Source organism: Zeus faber (genome assembly GCF_960531495.2).
Source record: "Zeus faber genome assembly, chromosome: 14".
NCBI classification, from domain to species: Eukaryota; Metazoa; Chordata; class Actinopteri; order Zeiformes; family Zeidae; genus Zeus; species Zeus faber.
In genome coordinates, this window is record NC_137200.1 from 12,554,053 (window position 1) to 12,572,930 (window position 18,878).

The 18,878-nt window shown below is 43.2% G+C and overlaps 3 protein-coding genes across 14 annotated transcripts in view; all 3 read right to left on the reverse strand.

The window, feature by feature from the left end:
- The window catches only part of LOC307240074 (uncharacterized protein), a 25,300-nt gene extending 25,057 nt beyond the window's left edge, over positions 1–243 (reverse strand). For 5 of the 11 annotated variants that reach the window (XM_080013678.1, XM_080013676.1, XM_080013675.1 and 2 more), the window contains exon 1: positions 1–242. This exon is cut by the window's left edge and continues 244 nt beyond it. The gene's annotated coding sequence lies outside the window, so the exon portion shown is untranslated. The other 6 variants (XM_080013680.1, XM_080013671.1, XM_080013679.1 and 3 more) reach the window with 2 other exon arrangements.
- A 5,428-nt stretch (positions 244–5,671) lies between these two features.
- On the reverse strand, positions 5,672–7,996 carry znrd2 (zinc ribbon domain containing 2). 2 transcript variants are annotated; one of them, XM_080014175.1, is made up of 4 exons: positions 7,921–7,996; positions 7,222–7,373; positions 7,039–7,123; positions 5,672–6,884 (listed from the first exon to the last, which is right to left on the reverse strand). In XM_080014175.1, exons 1-4 carry the CDS (start codon positions 7,934–7,936, stop codon positions 6,436–6,438), a joined length of 702 nt encoding a protein of 233 aa, XP_079870301.1. In that variant the 5' UTR covers positions 7,937–7,996; the 3' UTR covers positions 5,672–6,435. The 2 variants fall into 2 exon arrangements, with proteins under 2 accessions (XP_079870301.1, XP_079870302.1); XM_080014176.1 differs by lacking the exon at positions 7,921–7,996 and adding an exon at positions 7,516–7,896.
- Positions 7,997–8,907: 911 nt separating this feature from the next.
- Positions 8,908–16,706, reverse strand: LOC307240554 (myelin protein zero-like protein 1). Its single transcript, XM_080014368.1, has 4 exons — positions 16,584–16,706; positions 13,442–13,611; positions 12,257–12,464; positions 8,908–9,944 (listed from the first exon to the last, which is right to left on the reverse strand). Exons 1-4 carry the CDS (start codon positions 16,651–16,653, stop codon positions 9,802–9,804), a joined length of 591 nt encoding a protein of 196 aa, XP_079870494.1. The 5' UTR covers positions 16,654–16,706; the 3' UTR covers positions 8,908–9,801.
- Between the last annotated feature and the right edge of the window lie 2,172 nt (positions 16,707–18,878).

Sequence of the window (18,878 nt, forward strand, 5' to 3'; positions counted from 1 at the left end):
TCAGTTGAGCAACAGATGATGACAATAGTAATGGGTCGCGCACTCGGGATTGCGGTGCGACCCACGCCCTTGCGCGGGGCTCACAGCCACAGTCTAATGCAGCCGGTGTCTTATTTATGAAATGGAATTACAACAAAAAGACAACGTCGACGGTCATGGGCCTGTTGATTCGCTCAGGATTCGGGGGGGAATTCTGCCTCTGTTGCTGTAATCCACGTGGAGAGTGAGACAGTATTAGTTTGACTCCAGTGTCTGTCTGGTGACTCCAGAATTAGTTTTACCCTCCCTCTTCTCTCTCTCTCTCTCTCTCTCTCTCTCTCTCTCTCTCTGTGTGTGTGTGTGTGTGTGTGAGGGAGAGAGAGAGAGAGAGAGAGAGGGGGCACTATGCAAATAGGTGACAGTCTGCCTGTGGTGATACAGCAGTATGCAAAGTGCTTTATCTTCAAGTTCTGGAAAGTCAATGAGGTAACAAGTCTTGAGCTGTAGACTTTGAGCCCAAAATGACAGTGGAACAGAGCTTATCTATCAGGGCAGATTGTTTCACTTGATCAATTCTTCCACCAAACCTCTCACCGTTGCTTAACATAAAAATAACCGCGGCAATGTAGCTGCAAATGCATGCTGCTAGGTAGTTGACTTTTTTGGAGTTCAATTCCCACTGGCTTCTTGAGTTAAAGTTAAATAGAGTGCAATAGTTTCCATGGAGAGGGCAGACTTCACGAGATGCTCTCTCGCTGTGTGTGTGTGTGTGTGTGTGTGTGTCCGTGTGTGTGTGTGTGCGCGTCAGCCAGGTCAGAGCGGAGGGATTTTCCTCGGTGAGAGCAGGGGTGTATTTTTAGGAGAGGATGGATGGGATGGATGGATGGACAGGGGCAGCTGGGGTAGAAGAGATCGGACCAGGGGGAACAACTGTCCCATGACTCAGTGTCGGCCCAGAAACCTTTACCGCCTTATCAGATATTATGTTCACATCTTCATTGTCATCATCATCGTCACCCCCTTCACACACACACACACACACACACACACACACACACACACACACTGCCACCTGTACTTTTACATTTTGTGAAACTTTCCCGTTCCAGCAATGACCACACCACACACTCCTGTTCTGCCAAATGACCTGTTTTATTTTAGTCACAGCGAACTGTGCTTAACTGTTAGGCCTCACCACAGGCCGACAACACAGAGACTAATACTGTATGTGCCGAGACGCTTCGCCCCCTTTCCCCCCGGTGTTTCTGTTCAGAAAATGTGGAAGTATGGGATTGGATGGTTATTGCCCTCTGTCCAGAGGAGCCTACAGTGTTTCGCAAGGACAGGAAACCACAGGAGGAACAAATGGAAACAGAAAAGTCAAATAAGCAGAAAGGGTGGAGGTCGAATAAGTTCTCTCAGCGAGAAGAACAGCAGAGGAAGTCAGAGATGCAGAAAGACTCCAACAATATCCACAACTTGTGTTGTGTATAAATAGCAAAGGGCATAGGACTTTCAACCACGTCACCCTCCCCACCCACTCTTCACCACACCCACTTGCACCCCCTTCCCCCCTCCAGCTCCAGGGCTTTACGGGAAGTGCCATTTATTCTGAGGGAAACCTGCCCCCTGGTGGCCATCTTTTGTAATGCCGTCCCATCCAGATGGAAGAGGCGTGAAGTAGAAACGCCAGAGGGGCTGAGGTGACAATGCGTTGTGATTCAGTTGCAACTCGAGCTTCATGTGAAATCGTTCTGTTTCCCAATATTCTCAGTACTCGGCTAATTCGGTGCGGCACAGTGCTTTGAAATCACCCCCCCCCCCTATGATCCTCACGATTCGCCTCTTTATTCCCAATGTCAAGTATAAAAGGCAAATCCATCTCATTTTGCAATAAACACGACGAGGACAGCCTTCACCTTGATGTTAACTAATAAAAGAGCTAACGCCCCCTCCTGCTTCCACATGCAGGCCCGGAGGCGATGTGCATAAAGTGGGTGCGGAGGGGGCAACCAACCCCCGGTCGGCCCTTTTCACGTGATTTCGCTAAATGACCTTTCTAAATTCTCTAAGAAGTAAAATAGTCACAGGGTGTCTCTTACAGCTTTCATTTTCCCCTGCTCTTTTTGCTTTGCGTATCATAAAGGACTTATCTCCACAAAACCTTTGATTCTGGAATGAAAACCAACAAACAGACAAAAAGTTTGGGAACCAAAACCAAAGTGAATCATCACGTGTGTGATGAATCCCATTGTGAATCATCGTCGTTTTCCTGCCTCACAACTACGGCCCCGGTCTTGTCCGTCCTCTGGCGATTGTTACCAAAAACCTCCCAGACTTTGGGACGACTTCGATAGGTGTATCGATAGCACGAATCCCCTCAAAGGCCAACGACCTGCTCACGGTGAGCAACCGCCTGCACTGTTATTCTGGAAGCTCATCCACCCAAGGCCGCACTTTTAGAAATGTGTATACCACCGGTGCAGTACTGACGTTAATGCTCAGGCGTCATCTTGTTTTCTTAGGCGTGCGATCATATCAAGAGGGATTGGGTCATTTCCCGGGTGGGTGAGGGCGTGGAGGCCTTGCCCTCCCTGAGGCTGAGATCAGCAGCCGATTCGCAGCGTCTTGTTTTCTTCGCACGGTGCGTTCAAATTCCTCGTAATCTTTAGGCCTTTGTTTGATTATTTCCTTGTTTGTTAAATTTTTTTTTTTTTTTTTTTTTTTTTAGCACACACAGACCACTTAAAACCGGGAACATTTCAAAAGCTGCTGTACTGATAGTATACGGTCCTAGATTACACTAAGAACCCCATATTGAATTTCAAACACCATTTCTGTTTTCGGAAACGTTCATTCTGTTTTTTGAGAACCGAAAGTATTTTGTGGACTTTACTGTGTCAAAACGGACCCGCGGGTTTATCCTGTTTAAAGTAGTTTTTTAAGGGGAATCGGACAAGGACCGCGGGCCCTACGGATTCAACCACAAAAGGTGAAAACAATATAATAGTAACTACCCCATGACTACGTGGGTGATGCACTGTCAGCGAGGAGCGGTCGTGGACGGTCACACTGTCCCCGCACAATGCGGCGTGTGTTCGCGGCCTGTGGGAAACACTGTGCTACTTTGTGTGTCGAGCTCTTCTGCACCAAGGCAAACAGGAGCCGCCCCCCCGCATAATGGGGCTGATTCTCCGTCGTGGCTGCGCTGATCGTTGTCTTCTCCTCTTGTAACCGTCACTGTGCACGGCGAGGCGGGTCGTGTGGCGAGTCGTTCGAGGTGAACGACCCGTTCAAACGACGCGGTCATCTGGAGTCACTCCGCGAAGAGAGTCGTTCGCTCGCCCTCCCGCTGCCAAAGAAAACAACGGTAGAATCGGGGATGCTTTGAGGTCATTTCGTTTTTGACCCTGATTTGTTATTTGAATAATTGTATAAAAGATTGGGGAATCGGCTCCAGGCTATGGCACGAGGGGACTGCGTTTTATTCTGAGGGAAGTCGGCCTCCCGCGGGCGTGGTATTGCCCTCTAGAAGAGTATCTAGAAGAGGCAAAGTAGACACACAATCAGGCCAGGGGAGCTGGAGTGACCATGTGTTCAATTCATTTTGATTTCCAACTCCAACCATAATGTGGAAATGCATCCGCAATTGTTTTGTGTCCCAGAAATATTTGGCTTGTTCAGTTGCGGCGCAATGCTTTTTAACTTATCTTCCCCCGGCAGAGTTGCTAATATTTACGATCCCATATTTCCCAACATCACAAATTACACACACACACACACACACACACACACACACACACACACACACATATATATATATATATATATATATAAATAAAGAAGATGGTTGACTGCTCCTTTTAATAGGCTCAACATGTAATACACACAAGGACAACTCTACTATGAGAAAGAAGAAGAAGAAACAGTCTTTAATTGTCACACGACACTCCACAACACATGCTTGCACACACACAGACATGCACATGCTTGATGGTGGCCGGTGAAATGGCTCCTCTGCTTTTGACCCATCCTGGCTTGTTCTTCCTCCGGGGGCACAGCCAGGAGCAGTGGGCAGCATACGTGGACGCGCCCGGGGACCAGGTGATAGGTGTCCATCGCTGGTCAGACGATGATGGGGGCATGTTTTTGGTGGGGGTCCTTACTGACGTGAGGTGGAGGAAACCCCATGTGAACACGGGGAGAACATGCAAACTCCACACAGAAAGGCTCCTGTTTTTTTGGAAGATAACCCGCCGGAGCACGGTGCCAACAGCGCCCCAGGCGAGAATCGAACCCAGGACCTTCTTGCTGTGAGGCAATGCTGATCTTGACTAATAAATGGCCGCGGGGAGGGCAATCACCCATTAGCCAATTTTGTGCGATAGATATAAGGAGTCATGTGTTGAAGGTTTTCCAGAACCGCATGTGCCACACCGTGTGGATCTGGTGAAAGGTCACCGCTTTTGACCCCTGAAGTCCGTGCACCTGCTCAGGGCACCGTAAACGGATCAGTTACATTTGAACTGCCTATATTTTTTGGAGGACATGGTAACCGGCAGTGTGTCCTATCTGGTTGGAGATTTGCTACCTCTTTGCAACACGCTAAAAGTTGCCGTGAATACGAGTTGTGCGTGTAGGCCTAAAGTAGTAAGTCTGACAAAATATAATTTAAAAAAAATATATATATATATATAAATGGAAGTAATGTTGAATCTGGAGATCTAATAAAACTAGGCCCACTGTATGAGCGCCTGCATAACACGGGTGCCTGACGCCCTCTCCTGGTGGGGATACGACACACAAGAGGTGATTTATGGCATAGTACAGTGTGTGTGGTATCTAATTGATCAATTCAGGCACTCTGTGTTTTCCTCGAAGAGACACGTGCAAATATGTTATTTCTTACTTAAAATTTTATAAAACTAAACTCGAAACAAAACACCTTGTCTCCCGAGTTTCTATTTTACCAAGTTATGCACAGAGACTTAATGTGCACCTTTATACTTGACTTTGGAATGTGTCCCTTCCTTATCTGGACACTGCTAATTCCAATGATATTCTTTTTTTTTTCTTCACAAGCCTAACAAATTAACAACAAAAAAAACTCAAATATGAAATCACTAGAAAAGAGAGTACAAAATAAATTCATTTGATTCTTGAGTACATAGCTGCATACAAATACGTACCAGCTCAGCAGTTACATAACTAATATTATTTTGGAAAAAAAATATTTTTAATCAAAATGTGCCCATGATTTATATTTAAAAAAACGTAGATACTGTGGGCCCACACCAACTGTTCATGACTGAAAAGATTTGTATGCAGGAAAATTACAATAGTGTGACATAAACACACATACATTAGTAATATGCAAATGTTTTTTAACAAAAATCAATCCATTACAAAAACACATTATGTACACTGTAGTCACAGAGGCCTTGACTTCTGTGGCAAAGTAAACTCGAAGGCCGGTCATATTACCTTCGAGTCTATCAAGTAGCATTGATAAAAAAATACATATATAATCCATAAAATAATTGGATCACTAAGAATTTAAAATGGTATCGGAATCTTTAACACCCAAATGTTGTCCAATCGTGGGTATAATATACACATCAACAATCAAGAGTCAGTTTTATTTTTTACAAATTATTAACGACTAACAACTGATTCCACCAAGACGTTTTCTCCCCTTGTTTATAGGCGTTTATTGAGAGATATCTATGTTGTGACAACAAAATATGAGCCCGAGTACAGAAGTGAAATATTTTCTGGTTGAGTTACAGATGGAAAAACAAAACAAAAAAACAAGCAGAACATCTTATAGGGTCCGAGATGTGAGGTCCACCATGAAGTACAGAATTGGAATTCTTGGCTTTAGTTTTTTAATTTTTAACTCTTGGCAGAGTTTTTTTTTTTTTTCCTTATATAAACTCATGCAAAATTATTACTCATACTAGCACTGGTAAAGATTATATAACAAGCCTTATTGAATAATCTTTTTTGTCTCAAACTCCTACAATTTTATGGCTGGGTTTGTCCAAAATACAACCCACAATCCATATCATGAATAAAGGGCAAGGAGGGCTCAAAACGGTGTTTAAATATAAAATCCTTCACTCCTCTATTTTCGATTCATCTGTCCACATTGAAGCTGGGGCCGATGTTGCTTGAGTGTAATGAAATCCAATCTTAAATTAATTACATGTGCTTGACCAAATTTCCAGCTTTAGACCAACACCAAAATCTTGAGGAGCGATAGGGATGCCGGCGTAACTTCTGCCAAGTTACAAATCTTACATTTTACCCTTTGACGCTCAGACCTGCTTTTAACGCTGAACAGCAAACAGTAAAACAGCAAGTAGCAAAGCAGTCGACCACAGAGTTAAAGACCCAAGAAAGGAGCCAGTAGGACCAGTGATCCCCGCAGTCCAGACCCGCAGCCCTTCTAGGTTACTGACTGAGCTCCCTGAGGCTCTGCAGGGATTTGGCACAGCTGGTTATGAGGCTGCACAGCTGGACGCTCGCCTCCAGGGAGGTTGAAGTCTGCAGTTGGGCGCTGGCCCAGCGCAGTTTGGTAAGGACGGCTTCCTCTGCCTCTTTTAACGCAGGATGTTGGACGTTAATCTGTGGGCTGGTGACCGGTAGAGCGGCTTGGTAGGCGGCGGTCAGAGCTGCGATGGGGGCGGGAGTCGTAGGGGCCGGAGCAGGCGGTGGAGGCAAGGGGCCTCTCAGCCCGGTAGCAGCCCCCTCACAGTGCTCGGGCCTGGGCTGAGGAACCGACCCGCTTGCCTGGACGCTGCTGGGGCCTCCGTTGAGCTCTGGGGCCTGGGATGACGCGGCGGGCTGTGTGGCTAGCTGCCTCTCTCTCACCTGGGACAAGGCGGCCTGGGCATTCAGGGCTGGATGGAGAAGAGAGTACGGGGACGGTGGAAAGAAAGCGTATGAGATAAGGGAAGACAGGTAGAAAGGAAACAACAAAGTAAGCCAGACCCATCGTGGTAGATGCATCGAGTGGTATGGGCGATTGTGTGCATCCACAGGGCAGGCGCGTACCGGGGTTGTCCTTGTCGATATCGGAGTCCAGCTCCTGGCACGACACACAATAGTTCTTCTGCTGCTTATCTTGGAGAAGAATTGTCTGGATATCCCCAAATAAACAAAAACACTCGGTCAGACAGGACACACGTACAGCCTAACACCTAATTTAACACCTGGATTAAGACGGCTGGCACTCACCCCGCAATGTTTACAGCACTCGCCTAGCATCTTGTAACCTTTGAGCAGGTAATCCCCCATCAGCTTGCTGATCTTGTCTTGCCTCTCCCGGCGGGCTTGGATCACCTTCATCTCGGCGTCTGTCGGAGGCTCCCACTCAAAGTCGTCATCATCTAGGATCACAGGAACACGCTGTCTCTTTCAGCAGGTACTGTGTATCTGTACTGGGACTGGTCTGTTGACCCCTTTGGGTCCCAGCCACAAGTACAAAGGGGAAAAGAGCTAAACCAACCTCGCAGACTACCCGCTCTCTACCTTTTCTAAGATCGATGATGCTGGATCTCCGCGTTCGACTTGTTGCCCTGAGATAACGTTTAGTAGCCTCAGCCCAACGTGCAGGTCAACGGTTAGCTTGGCCGCGTCAATTGCATACGGTCGTAATAATTGAATCCAATGAGTTTTTATTCCCAAAGTAGTCGTCAAGCAAAGGTAGAAATAGCAGGCGAGACCGAATACGTGACGTTCGGCTGGATCGTCCCAGCTATGCTAAGGTGAGGTTAGCCATTTTAGCCGACACTCACGTAAGTACAGTCACAAGTTACACTGAGAAGTCAAAGTTAAACACCAAGAGCGCTTCCTCCGGTTACCACGAACGGTGCCACGAATATTGAGACGTGATATGATTGTCAACGCCAGTTTGAGAGTTATTCAAAGCCAAACCTCCGTTCAGAGACATCACGCTGCTTCTTCCTCTGTCACGTTACCAATACATTATCCGCTGCTGCTCCGTTTCAATTTACGGCAGGTTGTAAACACTTTTGGCTCGTTGCTGCCCCGACTGGTAGACACGCCACGTTACATGTATTACAATTGGATCGTATGTCAGAGAGAGAGAGAGACAGACAGACAGACAGACAGACACACACTATTCTACCAAGTTATGCACAGACTGCATGTGCACCTTTACACTTGACTTCTGAACGTGTCCTTTCCTTATCTGGACACTGCTAATTCCAATGATATACTTAAAACATATATATTTTTCACAAGCCCTCAAAACAAATGAACAAAAAAAACCAAAAAAACACCCCAACTAAATATGCTGGCATTAGAGAAGAGAGTACAACATAAATGGATTTGATTGTTGAGTACATAGATGGATACAAATATGTACCAGCTCAGGGGTTACATTACAATTACATCCTAAATCTAATTCGGCAAAATGTATTTTGAGCAAAATTTATGTAACTTTTATTAAAAATATGTACGTAGTGTGGGCCAAGACCAACTGTTCATGGCTGAAGCAATTTGTATGCAGTCAAATTATAGGTGTGACATAAACACACATACATTGGTAATATGCAAATGGTTTCAACACAAATCCGTTACAAAAAAAACATTATGTACACTGTTGTCAGAGGCAGAGTCCTGCCTTGACCTTTGTGGCCACAAAGTAAAGCCTACTAAGGCTGGGCAGTCATACCTGCCAATAGATATATCAGGTTGCTATGATGAAGAAAAATCCATAAAATAATTGGATGACTAAGAATTGAAAATGGCAGTGGACTGGTTGGACAATGTTGTCCAATCCCAGGTATATTCAGCAAAAATGAAGAGTACTTTTTTATACGTACTAGGGTATAATATACACATCAACAATCAAGAGTCAGTTTTATTTTTTAGAAATTATTAACAACTAACAACTGATTTCACCAAGAAGTTTTCTCCCCTTGTTTATAGGTGTTTATTGAGAGATATATATGTTGTGACAACAAAATATGAGCTTGAATAGAGAAGTGAAATATTTTCTGGTTGAGTTCCAGATGAAAAAAAAAAAAAGGAAAAAAAAGCAAGCAGAACATCTTATCCCAGATGTGAGGTCCACCATGAAGCACAGAATTGGAATTATTGTTCCTGACTGAGAGGGGGATACTAAAAATACCAGATTAGGTGGAATGCAAGCCACCTACTTGTGTTTTATTAAACGGAAACTCAATTTTAATGATATTCATATGTTTGCAAAAACAACTTTGAAGAAGGATGACCTGGCAGAGTTTGTTTTTGTAATATAAACTCATTCAAAACTATTACTCATACTATCACTGGCAAAGGTTATACAGTATAACAAGCCTTGTTGAATTAACTTTTCTGTATCCTACTCCTACTATTTTATGGCTGGGTCTGTCCAAAATAAAACCCACAAGCCATATCTTGAATATGGCTGAAGGGCGAGGAGGGGTCAAAACGGTGTTTACCTATAAAAGCCTTTATTCCTCCTCTATTTTCGATTCATCTGTCCACATTGAATACGTTGATGTTGCTTGAGTGTAATGAAATCCAATCCAATCCTTAATTAATTACACATGCTTGAGCAAATTTCCAGCTTTAGACCAACACTAAAATCTTGCAGAGCGATAGGGATGCCGTAACTTCTGCCAAGTTACAAATCTTACATGTTACCCTTTGACCCCCAGACCTGCTTTCAACGCTGAACAGCACACCGTAAGACAGCAAGTAGCAAAGCAGTCGACCACAGAGTTAAAGACCCGAGAAAGGAGCCAGTAGGACCAATGATCCCTGCAGTCCAGACCCGCAGCCCTTCTAAGTTACCAAGGGAGCTCCCTGAGGCTCTGCTTGGACGCTGCTGGGGCCTCCGTCGAGCTCTGGGGCCTGGGACGACGCAGTGGGCTGTGTGCCGTTCTGCCCCTCTCTCACCTGGGACGAGACGGCCTGGTCATCCGGTTCTGGAAGGAGGAGAGTGCGGGGACAGTGGAAAGAAAGTTTATTCGATTAGGGAAGACAGGTAGAAAGGAAAACACAAAATTAGCCGGCCCCCTCGTGGTAGAATGTGTGCATCCTCTGGGCAGGCGCGTACCGGGGTTGTACTTGTTGATATCGGAGTCCAGCTCCTGGCACAACACGCAATAGTTCCTCTGCTGCTTATCCCAGAGAACAATTGTCTGCATAGCCACACAGTATTTCCACACACACAAACTTTACTTTGCCAGGTACATTAACGGCCGCCAAAGTATATTTGGCAAACCTTTCAGCATTTTTTATTTTGTTGTTTTAACTGTCCAAGAGTATGACATCATCCGCGTTCGAGTCACTAGTGGACAATCTCACCTCGATCTACCCCTCCTGTAATTGTCTGTTCTGCTGTTGCGAGAAGGGTCTACTGACAATTGCACATGCTCTGCAGAGAAACGCAGAGAGAGAGACGTTCTCTGGTATTACGTTAGAAGACGCGGTCACAGTGGATATTTTACAAGCACGGGGCAGGTAAAGGAACTCCTTTTCTCCTTATTGTGTAACTGTTCTCTGACTGGTAATAGCTTCGAATTCTGTGAAAGAAAGCGGCAACTATGCTGCGTTGGGATTCAGCACACGTATCTTGACGATGACGAAGTTGTCCTGACTAAATATAATGAAGACTTTAATTTGTTTTGTCTTCCGTCTATGGCGGCTAGAAAGACACAGACTAACTTTAGCTATGGTTAGACTACTAATTTTTCATGCATTTACCCAGCAAATATGAGTATTCAAAAATATTTAAATAGAATACAGTGTGAAGATGGGGGAGAGAGACGTACAGCACCACAAGTAACTGAACATTAGCATTTGGCGTGAAATGAGAAAATAAATAAATGCATTAGCCTCAATAATTACATGCTTCAGTTAACTTGACGTGAAATTACAATTTCAGTAAACAGCGAGACGACATGCAGAGAACTAGATTCAAGTTTGTTCTCAAGGGGTCAGTCGGTGAAGGTGCCGGCTCAAGTCGTGAGAGTTCTGAGGGAGAGGCAGCAGCAGCAAGTCCCAGTATGGTACTGTAGAAACAGCAGCAGGTCCCAGCGTGGTAGAAACAGGAGCAGGTCCCAGCGTGGTACAGTAGCAGGTGCCAGTGTAGTACAAACAGCAGCAGGTCCCAGTGTGGTAGGGACCAACACCTGCCCCACGGACCCCACGGTGCCCTTCTTGTTAGGCGTGCTTACGTTTTCGTGGTTATCGAGGAATTGGATTGTCTGAGGAAGATGTATTCAGGAGGAATTCTTCATGAAACAAGCACCTCGACGCACCTGCGATGTGAGCACAGAGCAAGGAGAACTCCGCCATTTAAAAGCTGTATTTAAACCAATGCATCATTTTCAGATTCCAAGCGTCGCAAATCAGGATGGAACCCTGACTGGCTCGAAATCCCACAGTTCAAAGCCTTGGCTCGAGCTCACCCAACATGGTACACATCTGTTTTTCAGGTCAAAACCAACCTGAGAAACATGATAAATGGACCAGCACCAGAGGCGTTCCCATATGCACAGGCGTTGGAGCTGCTCTTTGAAACACCTAGAAAGATTAAGTGCTCTGACAAACAGTGACATCTGTGTAGTGTTTTATTCTTCTTTTATTTGACTTTCTCTTACTCTTTCCATGTGGCTAGGGGGAAGGTTGGGGGCGTTGGATCTGTGAAATATATTATGTGAAATTAATAAATATATTTTGCCTGATATCAGACAGAATTGTCAACTCGTTATACTCTGTTGCCATCTGCAGTCTGACATTGCCTCCATTCTAAACTATTTCCGTAGGGGAGGGGGTTTCGATTTTCCCTAACCCATCACTAAAGGCCAATGTATCCGCCTGAATCTGATATAATTTTAAGTTGACACTGATGCGTAGCCATGCCAATATACCATACTGGTTGGACCACTCATTTTCCAACGAGAAACCGCTGTTTCATGTCACAATGCCAGACCAGAAAAATCAGTCAACTTAGTGGAGAGGGTGGATTCAAAGGTCTGGACCACGGCAAAGAAATATTTAATAAATCAAGAAATCATGTTAAAGGTCACACGTATGTGTTGTATGTCACATGTAGTCGACCATTTTTGTGCCAGCAGATAATGCCGGCCCTTTCCGCCGGCTACCATCACAAGTATATTTCAGACATGTGGGAAACCGTGACCGATTCAATACCCTTGAAACAGTGGTCCCAGGCGGAGGGCAGGGCATCTGGTAACACTGGATGCACTGGATGACAAGCTGAGCGGCTCACCTTTCAGGACCACCCGGAGCACGGTGTGGGCTGGACTGCCCGCTATGTCGGGGGGATTCTTCACATCACAGAAGTAGGTGCCATTGTCGCTAAACTGAGCCTGCGACAGCTGGATGGAGGCGTCCATCTGGTTGAGGTCGCCGATAAACTGCACTCTGTCTTTGTACTCTATTCCTGGAAATGCTGTCCCAAGGCTGAAGTACAAAATCTAAAGAGGGGAGGATGGGGTGATTGGGATGTATACAGAGCTGTGTTCGTTACAGACAAGTTATCTACTCAAAATTAAATAACCACGTGGCAGTGATGGATACATACAGATGGTCCGTCTTCCTGTGTGACTGATCTCCAAATCAAAAAGAAGCGGAGCAATGCGGCCGCTGTGACTAAATGACATGTGTTACGAAGACCATTTCACTGAAGCGACTGGACCGACCCTCAACTGCAATTGTTAAATTCCTTCGAAACCTGGTGAATTTTTTTAAGTACAGAGTTAGTGTGGGAGGGCCCACGGTAGTGGAATAAAATAATCACACCAGGAATTTTAGGATGCGCTATGGTACAAGTTGGTTTTTAGCAACTACCAACACTGCGCCATCCAGCTTTCATCCTGAGCAGAGGCTTTACCCAGGGAGAATTAACTTTCCCATGAAACCGCTCAAAATTTGAAAATTACAACTCTCGAGAATGAAGTTGGTGTTGCTGTGTGTTGCTTGGATTACAATTGTTTTTCCATGACAACACTGCTCATTTTCCCGTGAGCAAGCAGCCATAACAGAAGGAAATTCAGACACAGCTGTGGTTTGGAAAGAAGGAAACAGCTGAAATGTGTTGGGGGAAGAGGTATTGTAGGCTGGGTGACATATCTTCATGACATTGTGATATGAGACTATATATATCATATGGGATTTTGGTTATCATAATGGTCATAATCTGAAGATCATATACTGTTCTGATCACTGCACCTACTTGGATATAATATCTACATTTCTAACGATTCATTCTGAAATATTTCTTGACTATAAATCTTGTGAATGCACCAATAGCCCCCAAAATATCAAATTAAATTAACGATATTGAGATGTCGCTTAAAAATATTGTGATATTTGATTTTGTCAATTGGGCCCAGCCCAACAGTAATACATGCCATCTGACATGAGAAAAATGGCGTTGAGAGAGAGAACTTACAGTAGACGGGGCATCGTCAGACCCGGTCCGGCGGAAGCTCCACACCACCGTGGCGGCACTGCTCCCCACCACTTTAGAACCGAAGGAGCAATTCAGGATCCCTGTGGTACCATTCTCCACGATGACTTCGGCCGGGGCGTGGACATCAATCGCTGCCACTGGCCATGCACCTGTGGATGTGGATGCAAGCAGTGAGTGGAAAGCAGGGGCGATGATATCAGCGCAGATTGTGGACGATAATTAGTCATAGTCAAAATGGAGGCTTTTGCACCACCTTCTCTTGTTTATGCGACAGTCTTCACTGGAGGAAGTCGAGCTGCATGCGATTCCAAAAAATGCTCACTGTACCCTCCATTCTACTGTTTGTTTAGGCGTCACCGTAGTCCTCTGCTCGATTATGAAAATCGTATAAAACGATAGATGGAATATTTTTAGTATGCAGGACACACACACACACACACACACACACACACACACACACACACACACACACACACACACACACACACACACACACACCAGTTCCATCAGCTGTCCATGGGAGCCCAGAAACTGGCTTCCCCACTCTGTTTACTTATCTCACATTGAGACAAGCACAAACTTGTATTCATATGATTTTCAGCTGAGGAAATTAACATTCAACTCAAAAAATACCAACCCACCTTTCCATTGCGTTGTTGTACAATTCCAGTGCTCATTTAATTAGAACAGCCAGCATACAACATGCACAGATGGATATACAACTTTCTGCACTACAGGTCTAAACTAGCACTAATATTGTATTCCTCTGAATGTTGTTCCATGGTCAAATGTATAATCAACAGCAAAAAATAATTTCACCCAGTGCCTGGGGACTGCGGTTGTAAAATATAGTGGCATGTGTTACGGCAATACTGAGTCCGAATACCTTGGATTGCTCTGCCATTGGCTTTTGCAAAGTTACCAAAGATTGAGGGAAGCAGCTACAGAATGAACAGCTTTACCCAACCCTCCCCACCCCAACCAAACCCAAACAGACACCAAAACAGGAAACTGTTGAAACGGTACTTATCTCCTCTACAAATGATCTGACTGTGTTGCCAGGAAGCTTTGCGTCAACATTTCGGTGGTTCTGAAATCGCTTTCATCCTTGATGATTGGATGTTGTTGAAAAGACTATTGAGGCACGCACATGTGGTGGTACACAAACAGAACACCCCCAGCTGTAGCTTTCTTCTGGGTTACAGTTAATCCTGGTTTATCGCAGATGCCATGTTGATCTAAACAAGCCACTAAATGCTGTCCTTTTTTTTTTTACATTGATTTGATATTGAATAGGATTATGGTGCCGTCGTGGCTAAGTCCATACTAAGCTCCAGTCCTGCCAAACAGATATTAAACAGGCCAAACATGACAGATCCGCCCTGTGGTGGCAGATTCTACTTGTTTTGCCATTGTTCGTTAAAAGCCATTTGTTATAAAGACTGTACAGCTCCTCCCCTGGCAGGTTTGAGCTGGGTGACTTCAGTCAGACAGGTCGATGTTAAAACGCTCATCTTTTGCAATACTGTTTTGTATTTTTGTTATATCGGTTTTGTTTGTACACACAGTGCACGTTCATTTTATATACGCATGCAAACTTACACCCATATTTCGGACAGTTTCAGTTGCTGATACAGAATACCAATGTTATTTTGATTGCATATTGCCATTTTTTTCTTTCTTGAAGTTCATTTTCACGACATATAGCCAATTTGACTATTTTTACATTTTACATGTATTACATAATACCATTTTTGTTCTATATTTTATTAGTAACAACAAAATTCATCTTCGGGGACAAATCTTATCTATCTATCTATCTATCTGCCAGTCAAGTAATGTTATGATCACACAAGTCAGTGCCATCTAGGGGTGCAAAAGGATCCCAATCCTCACGGTTCGGATCCTATCACGGTTTTGAGTCACGGATCGGGTCATTTTTCGGATCGGCAAAAAAAGAAAAAAAAAAGGGAGACATTACTTTCCATTTATTCTGTAAAAAAATTAAAGCAGGGAAAATTTCCCCCGTTATCGTAAATGAAAACAACATACAAGATGTTCAAGGTTGAAATAAAATCTTAAAATACTCAATATATTGTTAAATTAAAGTGCGATATGAGGCACGCGTGGTCCAGTGATTGAAAACATATGATTAGATCCGCCCCCAAGTAACTGGATTTAATTCCAGTATCATGTTCAATTTCTCACGTTTGGAGCAAACCCAATGTCATGAAAATCGGTTCCGACTCAAGAGAGTAACAGTCGATTGTGTAGAGAAGTGCGCGTCTCTCAATACACCCTGTATTTGTATACGAGCGGATCTCGACCACTCCGAGGCGGCGGACGCGCATTGGCACGCCGTGAACCGGCGGCGACTCGGCGCCGCGCACCGTCGTGTCTCTTCTTTTCGCTGCAACTCCGCGTCGAGATTAAGGGAATTATTACTAAAAAAAACAACTAACGGCGGCAGCAAGACCGCGTTTCGCTATGATGGATACATTTTGCAATGAATCCGCGGCTCGCACGCCGACTCACGGCGTCTGTTTTTCGTGGTGCATTTCAAATTCTAGACGAGAATTTTTAGACTTTTTTTTTTTTTTTTTTTTTTTGTACACGAAGACCCCCCGAACACCACGTCTAGATCTGTATTTAACGTTGTCAAACTGCTGTACTTATAGCTGTGAAATCCGAACTAAAATATAACAGAGAAGCCCAAATCGCATTTCTCACACCATTTCTGACACCAGAGTATTATTCTATTGGTGAATACAGGAACAATGTGGATTTTACTGTATATTTTCCACCACTGGCCACATAAAACCGGGTATATTTCCACCTAGTTCCCGTTTTCACAAATCCAAAAAACGGTGTTATAAATTCAATATGGGCTTCTCCTTATCAACTAGTCCAGGTTCGGTATCATTTTTCATCAGCTAAATTAAGTTTTATTAAGTTATAATTAAGTTTCCCAGCCCCAGATCTCCAGCCCATTCGGAGAATAACTGGTACCCGCGGTAGCTCCGGTACGGCGGACAAGCTAGCGTTAGCACCGAAGCGAACCGCAAAGCAAACAGCCGCAACACCGGAGACGTTGCCCCGAAATATCACCCGCGGCACTTACCCAACACCAAGCACAGCGCCAGTCCGCTCAAAAGGCCATTGCTAATGGCAATTAACCATTTTGGCTCCATAATTTTGTGAACACGAACACCCTCTTTCCTTTTCTTTTTTTTCCCTTCCTTCCTCCCAGTAGAATTAAGCAAACTTTTTATTTATTTATTTATTTATTTATTATTATTATTACTATTATTATTATTATTATTATTATTATTATTATTATTATTATTATTATTATTATTATTATTATTATTATTAATAATAATAATAATAATAATAATAATAACAATAATAATAATAATAATAATAATAATAGAAAGGATTATATGCAAACATTCAGGTAAAACAAAAGCAAGTCATCCAGATCACATTGAAATGGCACAAATACATATTGACGAACGTAAACAACAACAACAACAACAACAACAACAACAACAACAAAAAGAAGCAAGGTGTGCACATATACACACACATAGAAAAAGGAGAAAAGGTGTCATAATGTTTCAATAGCTTTTATTTTATTTTTTTTGTTGTTGCTGTTGTTGAGTGATTTAAGTAAAAAAACAACAAACAAAAAAACAGTTCCAGGAGAAAAGGTAAGATTTTAAGAAGTGATTTAGAACATGAATTCTGTTTGTGGAAACAACAACAACAACAACAACAACAACTTTGCATACAGAATAATGAAATGAATCAGATATTCAAGAGCGCCACCATCTGGATCATCATGATAACAAATCAGATAAGAAGAGCGGATGGAGTTACGCCTCAAACAAGTGAGACTCTAGATCCGTCCAAACCAGGTAGCAGGGTTTATTTTTATGTAATGTTTTCAAAGTACTTCCTTAGCCTTGTTTGAAATACAGTACTCATAAGGTGGAAGCTGCGCCCGTCTCCGGTTTATGTTCTCAATCTGAGACCCCCAGAAAAAAAACTTGCCTCTGGGTTTACAGTTTTATTCTTTCTTTGAAAAGTCTGGCGACTGTGCTTATCCTTACACTCAATGTCTGTTAGTTCAGTTACACCCACCATCAGTAATTTCATTATTCTCATCGTAACTTGAGTGGCTGCTCACAAGTTCAATCAATCCTTTTGGAACAGCAGGAGTTAAAAATAAGTAAATTCCCTGAAAGGAATTGGAAAACTGTGTTCAGATATAAACCGTTCATATGACAGCTTATTACCAAATTCATCAAAATATAAGACAGAGTACGATTTATATCCCTTTGGAACCATTTAGGAAAGAATAAGGATCCGTTTCTGATAAGTGTGTCGCAGTTGTTACCAGAGAAAAGTTTTGTGAGGCGAGAAATTGTGGACAAGAGACATGAGCACCCATGTGGTTGAAAATGTGATTTTGGATTAAATACCAAATTGAATCAGGATTTTTACAACACTTTTTTAACCAGTTAACATTAAAGGTATTAGTAGTATCAACGGAAACCAGGACTTCAAGACCTCCTGCTTTACTATTAGATGGAACAAAAAGGGTGCGTGTATATCGATCGATCTATCTATCTATCTATCTATCTATCTATCTATCTATCTATCTATCTATCTATCTATCTATCTATCTATCTATCTGTGTTTATAATATATATACAGAATATATACACACATACGTATATATATGTGTGAGTGTGTGTGTATATATATATATATATATATATATATATATATATATATATATATATATATATATATATATATATATAAACTGTATGCATACACACTGTATATGTGTGTGTGTGTGTGTGTGTGTGTGTGTGTGTAGCCAGTTACATTTTTCCCTCCTACACCATAGGAGGCCCCTAGATCCAATGGGGCTTGAGCAAAAGTTCCAGGTTCTGTGAGCCAATGGGGTTTGAGCTTTACTCTCGGCTCCATTTTATTTACTCTGGAAACTTTCATTGATTTCACCCTATCAGTCCGCTAAATTCTGTTTCTGATCAGGAAAGAAAGAATCAATCGAGTTGCTGAATCTTCACTCATATTAGATCTGCAAGGCCTCATTTAAAAGTTAGTTCCGATTTTTGTTGCCGTTCTCCAAGCTTGAGACATGGACACCGCACCGCAATGCACTGGGACTCTCGTACGTGGGGATGTTTTGTTTCATGTAAATATTGGAAAATAAAATTAAATAGATAGATCTAAAATAAAAAAAGTTAGTTGAAACTGAAATTGAAATGAAATTATTTTAACCATTAATGCGACTTGTGGTGCTGCATGGTTTTGCTGATGGCCCTGTAGTCTGGTTCATACGTAGTGAGGTTAAGCTTCATGCTGCGTTGATGCTTCC

Excerpts from the sequence above, each read along its gene's own strand:
- LOC307240554 (XM_080014368.1), bottom strand. The coding sequence starts at position 16,653 with ATGGAGCCAAAATGGTTAATTGCCATTAGCAATGGCCTTTTGAGCGGA. Across the intron at positions 12,465-13,441 it reads CTGACGATGCCCCGTCTACT|ATTTTGTACTTCAGCCTTGG; the intron begins GTAAGTTCTCTC and ends TCCCCTCTTTAG. Across the intron at positions 9,945-12,256 it reads GCTCCGGGTGGTCCTGAAAG|AACCGGATGACCAGGCCGTC; the intron begins GTGAGCCGCTCA and ends TCCTCCTTCCAG.
- znrd2 (XM_080014175.1), bottom strand. Across the intron at positions 7,124-7,221 it reads AGTGCTGTAAACATTGCGGG|ACAATTCTTCTCCAAGATAA; the intron begins GTGAGTGCCAGC and ends GGGGATATCCAG. Across the intron at positions 6,885-7,038 it reads TATCGACAAGGACAACCCCG|CCCTGAATGCCCAGGCCGCC; the intron begins GTACGCGCCTGC and ends TTCTCCATCCAG.